The sequence below is a fragment of the Cupressus sempervirens genome, chromosome 8, assembly GCF_028749045.1.
Source record: "Cupressus sempervirens isolate cs-2001-9-10 chromosome 8, ASM2874904v1, whole genome shotgun sequence".
Lineage (NCBI taxonomy): Eukaryota > Viridiplantae > Streptophyta > Pinopsida > Cupressales > Cupressaceae > Cupressus > Cupressus sempervirens.
The window spans coordinates 254,329,113-254,347,910 of NC_143125.1; the positions used below are offsets into that span (position 1 = coordinate 254,329,113).

The 18,798-nt window shown below is 35.7% G+C and overlaps 1 protein-coding gene across 4 annotated transcripts in view; it reads right to left on the reverse strand.

The window, feature by feature from the left end:
* The window catches only part of LOC149542438 (calcium-transporting ATPase 10, plasma membrane-type-like), a 125,953-nt gene that overhangs the window by 27,386 nt on the left and 79,769 nt on the right, over positions 1 to 18,798 (reverse strand). The window contains exon 1 of one of the 4 annotated variants that reach the window (XM_089797385.1): positions 14,500 to 15,124. The exons of 2 other annotated variants lie outside the window; for them this stretch is intronic. In XM_089797385.1, the coding sequence (XP_089653511.1) occupies positions 14,500 to 14,670 (171 nt within the window). In that variant the 5' untranslated portion in view covers positions 14,671 to 15,124. Of the gene's footprint in view, positions 1 to 6,755; positions 7,605 to 14,499; positions 15,125 to 18,798 lie in introns of those variants that run through there. One more of the 4 variants, XM_089797383.1, reaches the window with a different exon arrangement.

Here is an 18,798-nt window from a genome sequence, read left to right on the forward strand (position 1 = left end):
ATCCGTTGAGAGGGTGGATTAAAGCTCTCAACCCTCCCACTTTGCAGGAAGCCATTAAGAAAGCTCGTGACATGGATTCCTCTTCAGCTTCTAAAAATAAATTCCAGGCAAAGAGTTTCCCTTCAGGAAAAGATAGGGATAGGAAACCCTTTCATAGAGAGGCGCAACTACCTAAGGAGGAAAGTAAGAGGTTAGACAAGGAGACACTTAATGACTTGCGTAGGAAGAAGCTATGCTTCTATTGCAAAGGCCCGTATGAGTATGGCCATGACTGTCCTATGAGGCCAAAAGGGAAGACCAACCGAGCAATGTGGGCTTATTACGAAGGCTCAGATTCAGATAGTTCAGAACATCATGATGATGATCCTGATGAAGCAAAGGGAGAGCAGGAGATAGCCAGTGCAGGGCAACAGCAGGGAACAGAGCTACATTTACAGGAAGCACGACTGTCTAGTATCCAGAGAGAGGGATCTTTCAGACTTCGGGGAGTTTTGGCTGGGCAGAAGGTTATTACATTATTGGACACAGGTGCCACACATAATTTCATTGATGCACGATTCGTGGAGAAGCGTGGACTCATTACTGAGGAGTTCGTAGGACTAAGAGTCAAGGTAGCTGATGGATACACTCTTTGTTGTGACAGGATGGTACGAGACCTACCTTTGCGCCTGAACAACTATGAGTTTAAGGCGGACTATCATGTGGTCAAAATGGGTGACATGGATATAGTACTTGGAATGCAGTCGCTACATTCATTGAAGGTGGTTACCCTGAGACTAGAGGATATGGAGATACAATTCGAAGTGAATGGTAGGACTCATGTGCTTAAGGCTATCCGTAATGGAGACATCAGGACTATCTCATTTAGGCGGCTGGAGAGATTAACGAAGCATAATGATATAGAGTGGGCAACAGTTTGTACTTTGACACCTACACAGGAGGAGCAACATAAGACGGAATATCATCCTGATATTCAGAAATTGAGGATTAAGTACGAAAAGGTATTCAGTAAGATTCCACCAGGCAGACCACCGGACAGAGGCATTGAGCATGTTATTGAGCTGGAGGAAGGTGCTAAGCCTATCATGATCACACCATATCGACACCCAAAACGACTCAAGGATGAGATCGAAAGGACCATCGAGGAGTTGCTAGCTATGGGGCACATCCGACCAAGTAAGTCACCTTTTGCATCTTCTGTTGTTTTGGTAAAAAAGAAGGATGGAACTATTCGGATGTGTGTTGATTACAGGGAATTAAATAAGAGAACCATTAAGAACAGGTATCCCATTCCTCGCATTGATGAGTTGATAGATGAATTGCATGGGGCTTGTTATTTCACGAAAATTGATTTGAGAACAAGATATCACCAGATCAGAGTCCGTGAACAGGATATTGAGAAAACAACTTTCAGATGTCATTGTGGGCACTTTGAGTTTGTAGTCATGCCTTTTGGTCTGACCATTGCACCTACCACTTTCCAGTCCACTATGAACAGAGTTTTCCACCATCAGTTGAGGAAATTCGTGCTGGTGTTTTTTGATGACATTTTGATCTATAGCCGATCATGGCAGGAGCATCTAGATCATTTGGAGACAGTGTTGAGTATTTTACAGAAGGAGTCCTTGTATGCAAAAGAATCCAAATGTGACTTAGGGATGACCGAGCTGTTATATTTGGGACACATTATTAGTGCAGATGGAGTGCGGATGGATCCTAAAAAGATTCGCGCTATTGTTGATTGGCCTCCACCAGAGAACCTTACACAGTTGAGGGGGTTCCTTGGTTTATGTGGTTTCTATCGCAGGTTTGTCAATGGCTACTCACGACATGCAGCTCCCATGACAGATCTACTGAAAAAAGGGGAATTTGTGTGGACTCAGAAGGCACAGGACTGTTTTATGAGATTTAAGGAGATAATGACTACGTGCCCAGTTCTAGCATTACCTGATTTCACGAAGCCATTTGAACTTCAATGTGATGCATCTGGAGAGGGAGTAGGTGCTATACTTATGCAGAATAAGCACCCCATAGCTTATGAGAGCAGGAAGCTCAGAGGCCCTGAGCGTTCATTCAGTATATATGATAAGGAGATGTTGGCCATCATGCATGTTTTAGCCAAATTCAGACAATATCTTGTGGGTAGCAAGTTTTGTATTAAAACTGATCATAACAGTTTGAGGCATTTCTTTGGGACAGCGGGACCTGAATGATCGCCAGCAAAGGTGGGTAAGTAAGTTGCAGGCATATGATTTTGACATCTCATATGTCAAGGGAACTCAGAATGTTGTTGCAGATGCTCTTTCTCGAAGGCCACACCTCACTCTTATGGTTCAGATATCAGAGGATTGGCAACACTTGATTATAGCAGAGTATGCCAGGGATACATGGGCCTCCGATATAGTGGAGGGAACAGTGATTGATACCAGATACACACTTGTAGATGATTTAATCATTTACAAGAACAGGATTTACCTAGTCCCAGGATCGAAGGTTAAGCAACTGATTTTGAGAGCATTTCACGACTCACCGACAGCAGGCCATCCCGGGTACTTCAAGACTTACAGGTCAGTTCGAGAGCGGTTCACTTGGAAGGGGCTGAAAGCTGATGTTTTGCAGTACGTTCGAGAGTGTCTTGTTTGCCAGCAAAACAAACAAGAACACACCTATCCGGCAGGGTTCCTACAGCCACTTCCGATCCCTGACAGGAAGAGGGAGTGCATCTTCATGGACTTTATCACAGGTTTGCCCAAGGTACAAGGACGGGATTGTATTTATGTGGTGGTAGATAGATTAACAAAATATGCTCATTTCTTTCCTATCACCACTACCCACTCAGCAGCTCAGGTGGCAGAGGTTTTCTTTCGTGAGGTTTTCAGATTGCACGGATTGCCTCGGAACATTGTGAGTGACAAGGATAGCCGTTTCATGAGTCATTTTTGGCAGGAGGTATTCCGGTTATGTGGCACGGAGCTTACACCCAGCACTAGCTATCACCCACAAACCGATGGTCAGACGGAGATTGTGAACAAATGGGTGGAAGGGTATTTAAGGAATTATGTGGTAGCTCAACAGCGAGCTTGGGTCAGATGGATATATCTCTGCGAGTATTGTTACAATACTACATATCACATCACTATACAGATGACACCCTTCATGGCACTTTACGGTTATGAAGCACCTAGTTTCTTGGATTTGTTGTTGGGCGACAGCCGGGTACCCAGTGCAGGAGAATTATTGCAGGAGAGTAAGGATATAGTTGCTACTCTCAAAGATAATATTGCGAGAGCTCAGAACCAGCAGAAGCAGTATGCAGACCAGAAGAGGACTAAGCGTAGTTTTGAGGTGGATGATATGGTTTACCTCATGTTGCAGCCATACAAGCAATCTACTCTTAAGAAGAGTGGTGCAGAGAAACTCAAGCCACGCTATTACGGACCATTCAGGGTTATCAGGTGAATTGGTGAGGTGGCTTATGAGTTGGAGCTTCCGGCAGACAGCAGGGTGAACAATGTGTTTCATGTGTCCCGCCTCAAGAAGGCGTTGGGTCAGAATGTGGTGCCTTCCGCAGTATTACCTCCTTTAGACGATGAGGGAAAATTGATTTTAGTGCCAGAATCCATCCTGGAGAGCAGAGAAAAGCAGCTTCGCAGAAGAATGATCAGAGAATACTTCGTTAAGTGGAAAGATCTACCTGTTGAGGATGCTACTTGGGAGGGGGAAGCTATTTTGCAGCACCCAGCGTTGAGATTGCTTGAGGCCAAGCAATTTCAGGAGGGGCGGACTGTAATGTCCCCTCTTTAATTCGACATGACATTGATCATGGATTTTGCCTATTCCAGACTCTTGTAGGCAAATGGTGTGGAGAGAGAGTCAATTCTGCGGATCAGATGGTCATATCTTGCTCTTGAAGAAGTGTTAAGAGGTTATATTTTATTATTATGTGTTATTGGGGCCTACATGTTATAATTTTAAGTTGAGTTGCACTTTTTATTTTATAAAATTACTTTATTATAAAAAGTGCATTATAATGAGATTTTATAAAGGATGTTTCTAGAAGTTCTAGCAACTTCTTAGAAAAGTGAATAAATAGAGGGTTGGGCCTCTCATTTTGGACATGCTTGGATTTGAGATTTCTTCTACTTCTTCCATTGTGGAGCAAATTTGTAGTCTCTTGGGTTTGCAAATTATTATTTGATCTTTGGGAACGAATCACTCCCTTGGATTGGCGACTTTGAGGGTGTGAAATATCACCTGAATTGTTGCATTTGAGGAGTTGTTAATTCAGCCATCTCATTTGGACTTCATTGAGATTCAGTTATAAGGGTTTACTTTGGTTGGAATAAGGGTTTCAGTTGTGCCCTAGCATTTGTGGATTGATTAACAGGGTTTGAAGACACAATTGTGCATTATTTTCAGACTGCCAGTCCAGGGTTTGGACCCACGTTTTTGCTCATAACTCCTAATTGGCTTGACGGATGAATTTCATATTTTAGGGGGTTATTCAGCAACCCTAGGCGCCCAGATTTATTGCTTTTGGAGTGACAAAAAACGCTGCAATATTTTTATCTAGCAACCGTACCAGGCCGTACCTGTACGGCCCTGTCAATTAGGCAGCAGCAGCAATTTTGTGAGTTGGTTTGGGACAGATTGTGAGGTCTTCGTGTGGCATTAATTCAGCATTAATATCCGGCAAAATTGGAGCTATTCCAGGTGCACAAACTAAAGTTTTGATTGCCAAAATATTGCATGTTCTGGATTAGAACAGTCAACACTGTCATTGCATAAATAGTTATTTCCAGTCATTAATAACTGTTGTAAAAGTTTCGTCATTTGCATTCCAAACCTGAACTGGGTTATTGTTCATGTCATAACATTGCATTGTCAAGAGCTTGATGTGTTAGAAGTGCATAGTTGTGACAGTCTCTCATTGTAATCAGTTCTATTTGCTGTCATAAAATCAGAATTGCATTGGACTTCATATTTGAGTTTCATATTGTCATCTATCTCTTAGATTGGTAGTGTTATAATCTGGAATTGTTGTTCATACATTATTGGCATCATATATTGAGGTTTTGTTGTACAACAATTAGTAATATTGCAGCCTTATTCGGTTACATGCCAACTGTTTGACAAAATTCCTAAGTCCAGTTTGAGGGTTTCAGTGGCCTTTATAGTAAGGGTCATTACATAATCACCCACCTACTTGTTAGAGGCATTAAACTCGGTAGGTGAGTTCAAATTTGAAAGGAGAGGGAAAGTTTTTGGGACAAGACAAACGGGAAGAATGCTCATTCATTCGATAAGCAAGAAGGATAGAGATCAGTTGAAAAGAGCGGAGCTTTCAGAGAGCAGTAAGAAGGTTTAGGAAACCAAGAAGAAGATCAGATGTTGCAGCAGCACAAGTCTTGATCTCTTTGTTCTCTGTATCTTCATTTTATTTATCCTATTGAAGCAATGATTGCTCCAAGCGTTATTGTATATAGGCACCTTGTGCTACAATTTTATATTATCAATAGAAGTAGTACGTTAAAGTATTTTGACTCTAGTTGAAGCCATATGCTCCCAAACCTATAATGGTTGAATCAATTTTTTAATAGAAAGCAAGCAAGCAAGCATATTAGTCAATCTCAAGTTATTTGGCTTATTGTCATTTCTATTCCTATCTATTTTGCATGGTGTTTAGCATTTGAGAAGATCAGAGTTGCAAGTTCTTTTTCAATAGGAGAGAATGTCATATATGTGAACATGCACAGCTTACCAGTGCATACCACTCTATTGGATGCACAATACTCTCCTAAATCAATTGAAATTAAAAAACAAATATCAATTGTGTTCCTTTTTGAAAAATCCCTTCATATAGCAACAGCTAGTTGATAAACCACATCGATCATAACCATGGGAGACGAATTCCCCATTTTAGCTTATACCCACCTTTCAAATTCTGGTTTCCGGAGAGATCCTTAAAGGTTATAGTCAACGTTATTTGGGAATTTTTTTGTTTAATTTGATCTTTGCTTTCCTTGATTACCGTTATTCAGATAGCCACTATACCGCACAAGAAGGCTGCTCAGGGGACTTAAACTTGTTAGCTTGATTAAGATATTGCTACGTCTCTTATTTAACATTTTTGTTCAGTTTCATCCAAAATTGATCAAATAAACGTTCAGCTCCAGATGGGTGAGTTGATCAGCCATGAAAAGGAGTTCGAATAAGAGTCGTAACCTCTGCTTAACCAGAGCAGCGAAAGAAACTAAGGGATGTGTTAATCATAATCAAATCAAATGGGACAGGCTAGTATTACCATTTCAATTTTTCCGCAGTAAGTGAGAATGGCACATGAATGTACACAGTTTACCATTTTGAAAGGGACGGAACTTATCTCACACACTCGAAAATAGGACTGAAACTCTTCCAGAGTATTGAGTCGACTCCTCCTCTATCTCTTCTTGTGGGACGCATTCCATTTCCTCTTGTTAACACTCTTGCTCACCCTTGGTGATACAGTCTTGCCTGGCAAAAATAACTTTAGCCCCTTCCTCTCACCATGTATTGCCAAATTCGCACGAAAAAATTGGTCAGAATTTCTGACTCGCCAAATTTCCAACACAAAGTTGATCAGAATTACTGATTTCAGATTTGCCATTCTTTCACCTATAAGGTTACTGAAGATTCCCTTTTTCATATAACTAAGATTCATATAACCTTTCCATTTAAAGATTTGGATTAGCGGTGAGAAGAAGAAATACGACTACCTTATTCTGCTTCAAAATATCTTTGGCTTGGGCTCTCATGGGTAAATTGGCAGTATTTCTGAATCTTCTCTTTTTGTTTTTCACCACATTGCAAAGTTTTCGCCATCTTGTAAGCGCTTCTTCTGAGGAATTTTTCGATTTCACTTCAAATTGATTCAAATAATCCTCCATACTTTCCATTTTCCCAGTTGGGCAGACAATAAAGTGTCCGCTATCACAACACAGCCACTCTCTTTGCCGAGGCGGGGAAGCTATATAGACTGAATCAAGGCTCACAGTGAGCTTATGTGCATATTGGAGATTGATTAATGTAAAACTTTTGGGGCTTTGGCAAGTCACCCCACAATCCTCCCACCATTTTCGAGATCAGATTTGATTTTGATTAGAGTTCCCAGCTTGATTTTATTTCTGTTTTTCAATTCAACTTGAACGCAAAACAGAAGAAGATTCGCGGTAAGTCCAGCTTCCGTAGCCACAGCCCACTGGAGTGGAAAATGACCGTACTATTTTACAAAGTCAATGCCGTTATCACTTGCTAAGTTTGGTTTTCCCCGTCAATGACTCAAACCGACCAATGACATCTCGTGCATGAAGTTGGACCATTTATTGTGGACTGATCTTTCGTTAGCTATAAGGGACTAAATTTAAAACCCGTTTTAATGTCTTGTACAATTTCTTAACCTTAAATCGTGTCAAGGAAAAAACTGAGGCACGTAAGTTCCAAAGGAAATTATAATTATCTTCGTTCTCTAACGCATAATTTTCAAGGGTGGTTGTTGAATAAGTAAATGACCATGAAAATTTTTCATATCAGGCAGGGTAAACTGTCGAATTTCAACAACCAGCTATAAAAGCTACGTTCTGTGCAGCGGACGGAAAGTTATGGTCTATGCACCGGACCATTTGCACAATGAAAATCGCATTTTCTAATTGAATAAAGCTTGCGCAAATTAAATGTGATCACTTGCACTTCTTTTATCTACATGACGTAGATGGCGGGGTCCACTGTAAAATACTTTCGAATAATTTGTGCAACCAGAATCAACCTACTTTCAGCACTGTGATAAGGCGGGGTCCACCGTAAAATATTTTCGAATATTTTGTGCAACTAGAATCAACCTACTTTCAGCACTGCGATAACTGCGTTGAATGCAAAATAATTAAACTTCAATAAATTTGATGCAATCCTCTGTCGCCTTAAAGGTCTGTTTGGTGGGCGGAATAGGAAATACGTATTCTGGAATAGAACGTATTCCTGTTCTCTGTTTGGTTCAGCCAATATTTGATGAGAATTTGCAGATCCGAAAATTTATGTTTTCTAAAATTAAAAAAATGGAATAGGAATACGTATTCCAATAACACCTATTTGAGTGGAAGTGCAAAATCCCATTTTTGGGCCAAAATTGGAATACGTATTCCTATTTTACTTCGTATTCCAATCCTGTTTTGGTGCATCCAAACAAGGAATTCAAAATTTTTGGAGTACGTATTCCTATTCCGCTCACCAAACCGACCCTTAGGGCCCGTTTGGTTGAGGGAATATAAAAACGGGAATAGGAATACCTATTCTGGAATACTTATTCTCGAATAGAGAATAGGGTTACGTATTCCTATTCTTGTTTGGTTCATCCAAAATTTGATGCGAAATACACAGACTCCAAAATTTGATGCGAAATACACGGACTCCAAAATTTATGTTTTTTAAAATTAAAAAAATTGGAATAGGAATACGTATTCCTATTCCATCTATTTAGGTGGATTACCAAATCCTCATTTTTGGGCCAAAATTGGAATACGTATTCCATTTTTTTTCCTATTCCTATTCCGATTTGGTGCATCCAAACAAAGAATTAAAAATTTCCGGAATATACATATGCCTATTTCAATTGTATTCCCGTTGCCAAACGGGCCCTTAGTGACTGGACTGTTCGTGATTACTGGTTCTTTAATATTGTAATTTTTATTATTTTATTAGATATAAAGAAAGTTATAGATTAAATTATAATTATAATATAAGTATAACAATTTACAAGATATTCTTATGAGGAAAATTCAGCACTTAATGCTTATACCGAGCAGATAGTGATTGTCCATTTGAGCAGATGTACCAGTTGAGCAATATAGTTGGAGCCACAATATACAGTTTTAAGAATGAAGGAAAAACAGCCGAAAATGCTATTAAATATTAACTATAAAAAAATTATTGATTAAAATAAAATTATAATATAAGTATAATAATTTACAATTTATTTGGGTGAGGAAAATTCAGCACTTCAACATACAATTCTAAGAACAAAGAAAAAATAGTTGAGAATGCAATACAATTAGTCTTTTTTATATATTTATATGTGTGAGGAAAATTGAGCACACCAATATGCAGTTCTAAGAATAAAGAAAACATAATTCAGAATGCAATACAATTAGTCTTTTTATATAAGTTTTAAAAATTTACAACTACAAATGAACTTAAAGATCAAATTGACATCAGCAAACATTCAAGTTGTTAACCTGCTAAAATTCAACTAGACCTTGAAAATAATCATTAAATTGTTGTACAAATCAAATTATAAATAGAATATAGTTTGGATATATCTAAAATGTTAAATATCATCTTAATGGAACTATAAATTTTAATATTTAATTTCTCCCACTGTACATTTTGCATAATCTTTATAACCCTCTTTCAATACAGAGCAGAGAAACAAATTGTCACAGAACTATAAATTTTAATATTTAATTTCTCCCACTGTACATTTTGCATAATCTTTATAACCCTCTTTCAATACAGAGCAGAGAAACAAATTGTCACATATTGTCATAGTAAAACTTCAACATTCTACTCGAAGCATCTACTTTTACATATATATTAAGAAAAACAGTTTGTCTCATAGTATAAACCACTTTTTTATGATCATTACACAAAAGAACTTTTAGCAAGAAGATGACCAAAGATATCATTCCATATTTTTTAGAATAAACTTTCATTATAATAACTAAGACATTTAGATAGTTGAAGCTCCAAACTTTTCAATCTACTCCCCATAGAAAGCTTGTAATGCAAAATTTTACAAGCCTAGGCGCAAATATCTATATTTGAGCACTCAAGTTCTTCCACTAACTTTTTTGAACATAGAACCCCATTTTATGCTAGTCTTGGATTTAGAAACCAATTTTAAAAAACAAAAATCATTACAAATTTAAAGGGAAGTTAAAAAAAAATAATATTTGACAAGCAAAAACAATCTCTAACAAAATTACATAAAAAGAAGAGGATGATTTCATAAGTAAGTCATGAGGAACCAAGATTTTAATAAAAACAATGAACACCTTGAAATTATTTTTTTAATTAAATAAGTATTTGGAGCTTTGCAAATAGCCAAATCAAGCTGCTTTTTTGATCTCCACAAAGAGAGAATAACGACACACAAGGAAGTGCAAGTAGTTAGGTAGAGGTCTTGTGAGGGGGGCTTGAGCTCTATTTTTAAGGAAGAGGGTGGTACCATGAACAAAAATTTATTTTGTTAAGAGATTATTTAGAATCTTCTCCTCAAAACTAGGAGCTCCTAATTTTTAAAAAGCAAGTGAAAAGGGGCGGGCCTACAAATTGCCCAACCAACTCAGGAATGATTTTTGCCACTTGTCAAACATTTTCATTTCAGATTTTCTATTAAAATAGATTTAGAGGGAAATTGATTTTTAAACTTAATTTTTTATGCACAAAGTTTAAAAGGCAATGTTATTGTTTTGGTTAAAATAGATTTAGAGGGAAATTTATTTTTAAATTTAATTTTTACGCACGAAGTTTAAAAGGCAATGTTATTGTTTTCATGAGACCACCGCTTCCTTAAATTTTGGACCTAGATTTTCTAGGGTGTCACAAACTACAATATTCATGTGACACGTAGTTTTAGAATATCCTCTAAAAAATAGGAAGGGTTATTTTAAAGGAAGCCCCCTTTCCATGGGACCCCACCCTTACTCACGGAGGTGAACTGACAACTATATCAACAACACTAAATAGTGAGGATTAATCACAATGTAAGAATAAAGCATTAAGACAAAACTACTACACAAGGTGCCATATTAGATGCCAAGTACGATAAGAGTAGTAATAAAAGATAATGATGCCAAATCATACAACAATGATACCCAAGCAAAAACTCTTTAAGCAAACAAAGATATAACAAGGGACCATATTTGAATGATTTCTACCTAAAAGGAAACATCACCAACATAGAAACATACAATCAATAATAAAGGCCTAAAGATCTCTATCGCAACTACAAACTTCAACACTTGGGTACGTTTATCGATATCTAGGAGGCATCCAAGCAACAGTATGGTTGTTGATTGGTGGTGGTCGGAGTACTTGGGTACTCCAAGTACCCTATACAAGGACGTCTCAGGATGGGTACTTTGAGGTTGTACTCCAAGTACCTAGTACGAGGACGTCTCGAGGATGGTTATTTTGATGTTTTCCTTGGGGGCGTGGGAGGTGCGAGTTTCTGAGTCTCACTAGTAATTGCCCATGTTTAGTTTGGATCATAGTTCCAAGAATCACGGCGATTCATGCGATTCACGCGATTCGGCGATTCGATTCAAGCCAAACGATTTTTTGTGAATCGGTGAATTGAATCAGCGATAAAGGGTTTATGAAATAAGTTACTCACTAAATTTCAAGAGTTTTTTAAATTTTCCGATTCATGGCCGATTTGATTCCGATTCATGGCCGATTCACGATTTGATTCGGCCTTGCCGAATTCGATCCGATTCCGATTCTTGTTACTTTGGTTTGGATTCATTTCTCACGAATCCATGAAGGAATTGAATCAGCTTGAATAAAAGGAAATTCAATTTTATTATATATCAACTTCAAACTTGAAATAGAACAATATTGGTTGACCTCCAAAATACCACTCACATTTCTTATTCAAATTTTTAATCAAGAGCATATTTATTTTCATGAGTCATTTGTAAATTAGAAATATGACATTATCAGAGATAGATGTCTTCCATCAAAAAAAATTGGTTGTATTTTTTCAACAAGATTGCATACAAAAATACAATACAAATTCTTACCCATTGGAAGAAGCATTGTTAATTTTTTATTAAAGATTAGTCTTTATTAAATCCTAATTCAAAGCTTCCAAATATAAGAGATAAAGATCCCCCTTATTATGGAACCACATTGTTTGATTAAGCTTAACGGAAGACCTATCAACTCTAAGACTTTTATTAGAAGCAATTGAAAACATTGCACACTCCATGTCTTCAATAGATAAATTATGGTCTAATAACTTATTTATTCAACATCCACCTTCTTTGGAATGTAATCTTAGACAATATCTTCTAATATTCCTAGTGTGTCCTACTCATGAGGCTTCCCTCTAGATACAATCTATAAATATAATACAAGCAATTTTGTAAAGTGCATAATAAATATTTTATTTTACACATCATTATTTATTGATGATATGTTGATCTTTATTTTAGACTTCTAGTTATAATTTCATAGTCAATTAATTTTTTTAAAGTTAAAAATGCTAAATAATTGTTTTGCTTATGAAATTAGATTTATACAATTTGTAATATTTATTATCGTTTTTAAATTAATTGTCTAATTTCTATCAACTAAAATCTTTTTTGACTAATGAATGAGGAAATATTTAAGAGCATTCCTTCATATTGAATAATATTATATGATAATTATTAAATTCACACTTTTATTTGGTTGGTGAATATTTGTTAATTTAAACAAACGATCAATAGGGACTAGATTTCCTATTTTGTTCCACTAATAGTAAAGGTCTATTACTCTATCAACTTTGTGAATCTCAACCCATGATCAATAGACATTGGAGTTCCTTGATGTTCCTCCAAATTTCCTCTTCAGGGGGTATTGTTGAATTCATGGGTTTCAAGCCTACAATAAATGGAAAGTAGAGTTCATAGATGTATTCCAAAGGTCAAACCTCAAGGGAATGATGCCTAAAATGTTACAAGAGAGGATGAACGTCCTCTATTGCCAAGAAAGATATGTCATTCACAAAAATCCCATGCTCAACAATGAGACTTTCACCCCTATTTATCCTTTTCCTTCACCCTTCTAGAAGGAACTAAAACATTAATTAATTGCAAGTGCTAGAAGCTTCCCCCTTCCAATAATTAATGCACTCTTTAAAAACTCCTCCCTTGCAATAATTAAATGTGCTTCTAGAAAATTAAATTACTAAAGGTTTCCGCTTTCTCAATAATTAATACACACTCTAGAAGCTTCTCCCTTGTAATACAATAATTAATTAAATTAATTAAATATAAAGTCACTTTTTAATTTTTAATTTTAATTTATTTAATGACTTTATAAGAAATTAATTTAATTTCTTCTTATGCTCCACTTAGATTTTGGAGAATGTGAAGGCTAAAAATGGGATCGTTTGGTATATTCTATGTCAGTGTAATGACCCCATCTTTTAGCGTTCACATTCTCCAAAATCTAAGTGGAGCATAAGAGGAAATTAAATTAATTTTTTATAAAGTCATCAAATAAATTAAAATTAAAAATTAAAAAGTGACTTTATATTTAATTAATTTAATTAATTATTGTATTACAAAAGAGAAGCTTCTAGAATGTGTATTAATTATTGAGAAAGCAAAAACCTCTAGTAATTTAATTTTCTAGAAGCACATTTAATTATTGCAACGTAGGAGTTTCTAGAGAGTGCTTTAATTATTGGAAGGGGGAAGCTTCTAGCACTTACAATTAATTAATGTTTTAGTTCCTTCTAGAAGGGTGAAGGAAAAGGATAAATAGGTGTGAAAGTCTCATTGTTGATCATGGGAAGTTTCATTGTTAAGCATGGGATTTTTGTGAATGACATATCTTTCTTGGCAATAGGGGACGTTCATCCTCTCTTGTAACATTTTAGGCGTCATTCCCTTGAGGTTTGGCCTTTGGTTCATCCTCTCTTGTAACATTTTAGGCGTCATTCCCTTGAGGTTTGGCCTTTGGAATACATTTATTGTACTTGATTTCATCATTTTGAAAATTTACTATAATTTTGGTTCCATCTTCAATTTGCATAAAAATCTATTTCGACAATTGGTCGAGTTTTTGGGCATTCCAGGGTGCCCATTACAGTCTGTGATTAATTACACGTAGGACATATTTATTAATGTGGTTCGGAGACAACAGGAAGAAAAATTATTCCTTCTCACTTAGCCATACTTGCAGTCAAAAACCCAAAAAAAACCGAAAAAAATAATCCGGCAGCAGTAGGTAAGAATGTAGATCTCGACCATGCAAATCTTACAATATTGGCAGGGGCATAAATCGCTTTGTGCCCCAGATCTGACAAAGATAGCAGGTGCAACGGACAGGAGACGGAGCTCATCCTAAATTTCACTGAAGTTTCACCTCTTTGTAATATCAACTTTCATATGATAGACATAATAAAATTTTGATGATCTGCCTAAAATTTCCCCTTTTCATATCATGCAGTTTTATTTAGGGCAAATATACATAAATACACCCGTACAGCCATTAAATTTTGCCTTACCCGCCCAGTGTGGATTCTAAATTTTCATTACAAGGTTTCTCAGAATTTCTGATTTCTCCAATTTTTAACCGTAGGTTAATCAGGATTTCCTTTCTCATCAACTACTGAAAGACTCGCTGTGAATGCCCAAAATTCAAATAACCTTCCAATGTGAAAAATGATTTAGCGGTCAGAAGAAAAATACATACCTTGTTCTGCTTTAGAATGTCTTTGGCTCGGGCTCTCATGACCAAATTGGCGGTATTTCTGAATCTCCTCTTTCTATTTTTCACAACATTGCAAAGTTTCCTCCATCTGGTAAGCGCTTCCGCAGAAGAATTTTTCGATTTCACTTCAAATTGATTCAAATAGCCCTCCATCCTCGCCGTCTCCCAGTTGAAGTGCCCGCTATCCCTATCCCTACCCTACTGCGTTCTTTATACAGACTGCTATGTTAAAATCGACTGAATCGACGCTCAAAATGAGTTTTCCGCGTAAATTTAATTTACCTTACTGTAACGCTCTTGGGGGAATTTGGCAGACTCGCAGAAACCGCGGATAATATTTGAAGGAAAGAGGGATGGATTTTGATTTGAGTTCCCGCTTGAAAGCGTTTCCAACTTCTCAGCCGATTTCAATAGAAAACACAAAATCAAGATTGGTTGGAATTCACCTATTCTTAGGAAGAACCGATTAAAGCAGGAAAAATCCTCCATATTTGACTGATTATAATGCATAATCCGTTGTAACTTTCGGAAACTATGTAAATTTGGGAGTCTACAATCGAGGCCGACCTAAATATCCTCGCGCATGGTATTGGACCGTTTCAGATGTAAGTTTCTTGGTATTTGTAGTCAGTGGTTTTCTCCGAATAGTTGCACGTTTATTCAGTCAAAGACGTAAAATTTTGATTTAAAACCCAGTCAAAAGTTATAACCACCACGACAATTCCCGAAAGTTTAATCTTGACAATTTGGAGGGGTACTTAATCAAAGATTCAGAGGAAAAAAAATTCACGGGGACCAATATAGACCGGAAAGACAATGGTTGGGCAGCGGTTATGAGGTCAGGAAACAGCCATTATCATATGGAGGAGAAAAATTTAGTTTATTTTTAAAAAGTTATAAAATGCTATATAAGGTAAATGGTTGTCGTGGCTCAGTGGGCCACCATATGGAAAAATTGATCTTTTATGGAAAATAGTACTAAATTTATCTAAACAAAATGATTAAAATTTAATTTATTACATATTGAATTATTTTTAAAAATATTTTTTTGTTTATAATTAAATTTAAAATTTTGACATTTAGATGGTTGTCAAATTGAACTTTAAATCTATGTAAAAAATGTCAATAGATATCCACTATATAATAATTATAATTTAATTTACTACATCTAAAATTATTTATATTTCTTTTATCTGCATTTATTTAGTTTTATTACTAACTTAAGTTTTTTATTTTAATTTCTTAAACAATGGATGATTTATATCTCCAAGTATTATAATTTAAACAAATATTTTATGTGGTATTTATTAAATTATTTTTAAAAATATATTATGTTTATAATTAGATCTAAACCTTTGACATGTAGATGGTTGTCAAATTTAACCTAGAAAAATAAATGTTAGCATTAACACACTCACACCATCTCCACCCATTTTGTGATTGTAGAATGTCTATCCACATAAATTAAAATTGAATATGATTAGCTTTAATTATACATTGGGGTTTATTAATAAATAAAAATTCTCCCGTATAGTAATATCTTTTAGACCATGCTAAAATATTTCAACAAATTTTGAAGACTTTTTAACAATTTGATAAATACTTGGTATTAGATTTCTAAGTTAATATAATTGGTAGGCTTGTTTATATATATATATGGTAATTTTTACATCATCAATTATGTAGTATTTGAGTTATTGTTAATATGTTATTAGTGGTTCACAAGAGTTCATCTATCATGAGAATTAATGGGACATTCAACACTCAATACATCTAAATGATGCACAAAGGGGTGTAGTACTAAGCCTTTTCGAGATCGCCTATCCCAATATTTCTCTAACTCAAGTACAATCAATGAGTTTGACTCAAAAATTACAAAATAAAATCATGATATGCAATATCACAATTTCACTTGGTGAAAATACCTCCTAAGGCACAACATTTGTTGAAGGTTTTGCAAGTGAGATAGCAAGCTAAGTGGGTTTAACCTTGAAGTAAGCATCGTTGTTAGCACACTTGAGTTGGCGCAATACTAGAATGGTTGACCTTCCGAGAAGGCCTAGAGCTTCACCCCTGTAAGCATCACCTAGATGCAATAAGTGTTTTGAGCCTTCCATTCATTCTCATGAGAGTTGTTGAGTATTGTATTCATTTTTAGCAAAGTTGGGAGATGGGTTCTTGTGAATCACTAATCATTACACATAGATCAATTAATTTGACTCAAAAATGACACAGTTAGATCCTAATGAAAATGTTACAATTTATTACTTATTTTTCTCCTACATACTCTAATGTACTCTACACTTTTGAAATATTTTTTTTATCACTTAAATTTGATAAATAGTAATGTGTTAAGTTTTCATATTTTAATAGTCAAAGTCTTGCTATGAATCTTCTTTTCACTTCATTTTCTTCATTATGTTAGAAATAAATATTGTTAAAGATATTGAGTTTCCACAATCCATGCTAATAGTCATTAAGATTTTAGATTATAATTGTGTTTATTTTTTGAATCATACTATATGATCCATCCCTTTTATGAAGCATAATCTAAAATAAACAACAATAATAATCAACAATTCTCCAAGAACAAATATTGTGTCCTTAAATGTCAACTTTTTTATAATCAACATATAATTGTAATGACAATATTTGTATGAAATTAAAACTTTAATATAGATTTGTTGAAGATTTTGCATAATTTAAATATTAAAAAATCAAAGTCAAAACCTTGCAATAAATATCTATATAAACTTGAATAAAAATTGTGTAAGAATAAAAATCAATCAATTCATATCATCTCACAATGACAATATACCAGTTTCTTACCATTAAAACTCTTTAAAAAATACTATCAATCATTTTATTCCATCTTAGCTTATCTTCTTTTTGACACACTACACTACAAGACTTCTACAAGCCGCACAAAGTCATAATGAGAGTTCATTTTGAAAAGCTAATCATGATAGAGTTTTCAATAGAAGCTTCTGGAGAAGCTAGCCCTTTCTCCACATCGACTAACAAATTTTAGAGAAAGCTTCCAGATTGTTTGAAGTGTGTGATTTTAAGGAGGAAAGGAAGGGCATTTCACAAGGTTTTCGGTAGAGAAATGGAAATGGAGGCTAACTTTGCGTTTGAATTAGACAACTAGACACAATCGTACGAAGGGAAGATTACAGTTAGGTGTCTAAAGAACATTTTCTTGTTTGATGACTAGGAGTTCTTGGATGGTATCTAGCAAATGTATGGAATGGAATATTTGGAATCCTACTAGAGGAAACGCTCCAACTTGGATGTTGCTTCGCCCTTTGTGGCATTGGCTATGCTAGTTGGGGAGACCAAGGAGGAAGTTCGTAGGGTTGTGGCAGCATGTGTTGACCCACAATGGCTATAGGGGTTGAGGATATTATGGATAGAGTTGTTATGGGTGTGGGTTTGGAGATGGGACAAGAACCATGGAGGCCGATAGGGGGAGGGGATTCCTCGGTTCAACCCTTGATCGTTTGGTCATCGGCAAATCCACAAGGGGTGCACATATTGCAAGAATCGAAAGGGTGGAAGATTGTCGAATTCTTGCAAGAGAAGATTTAGGTTTTGAGTGAGGAGAGGTGGAGATTTATGAAGGCAAAGCCTCATAAGAGCGTGACAACTCCAAGTTTCCCCCTATGACACCAGCTTGAGAGGAGAGTTTAGAAGGATGCTGGGGATTCCACGGTGAAAGGAATATCTCATTGACTGAAGAGGCGGGCACAAGTAATATGGGCAATAAGCGACACCCAAGAACCAATCCTCTCAGCATGCCAAAGTCCATTCAAGATGATCGGGTCATTCCAAACTTCACGAGGGAGGAGGCAACAAAATGGTTTAAGGATTAAGCACAAGTGGTTGGTGGTGGTTGACGATGGCATTGCCTTTGGCATCTACTATGTCTCTTTTTTGTGGGTTGGGGTGCTGTTGTTTTTTGATTGAGTGTTAATGCCCTTTTTTGTTTGATATCTATATATGTCTGTGGGGTAGGGAAGATAGAAGTTTGTAAAGCTTTTGGCCAGCTTATGCAAATGGCAATCCAATCAATGTAATACCTATTTTATTATCAGTGAAAAATTTAAAAAATGTTTATATATATATATATATATATATATATATATATATATATATATATATATATATATATATATATATATATATATATATATATATATATATATATATATATATATATATATATATATATATATATATATATATATATATATACGTGGAAGTCCACATGTTCTCTAT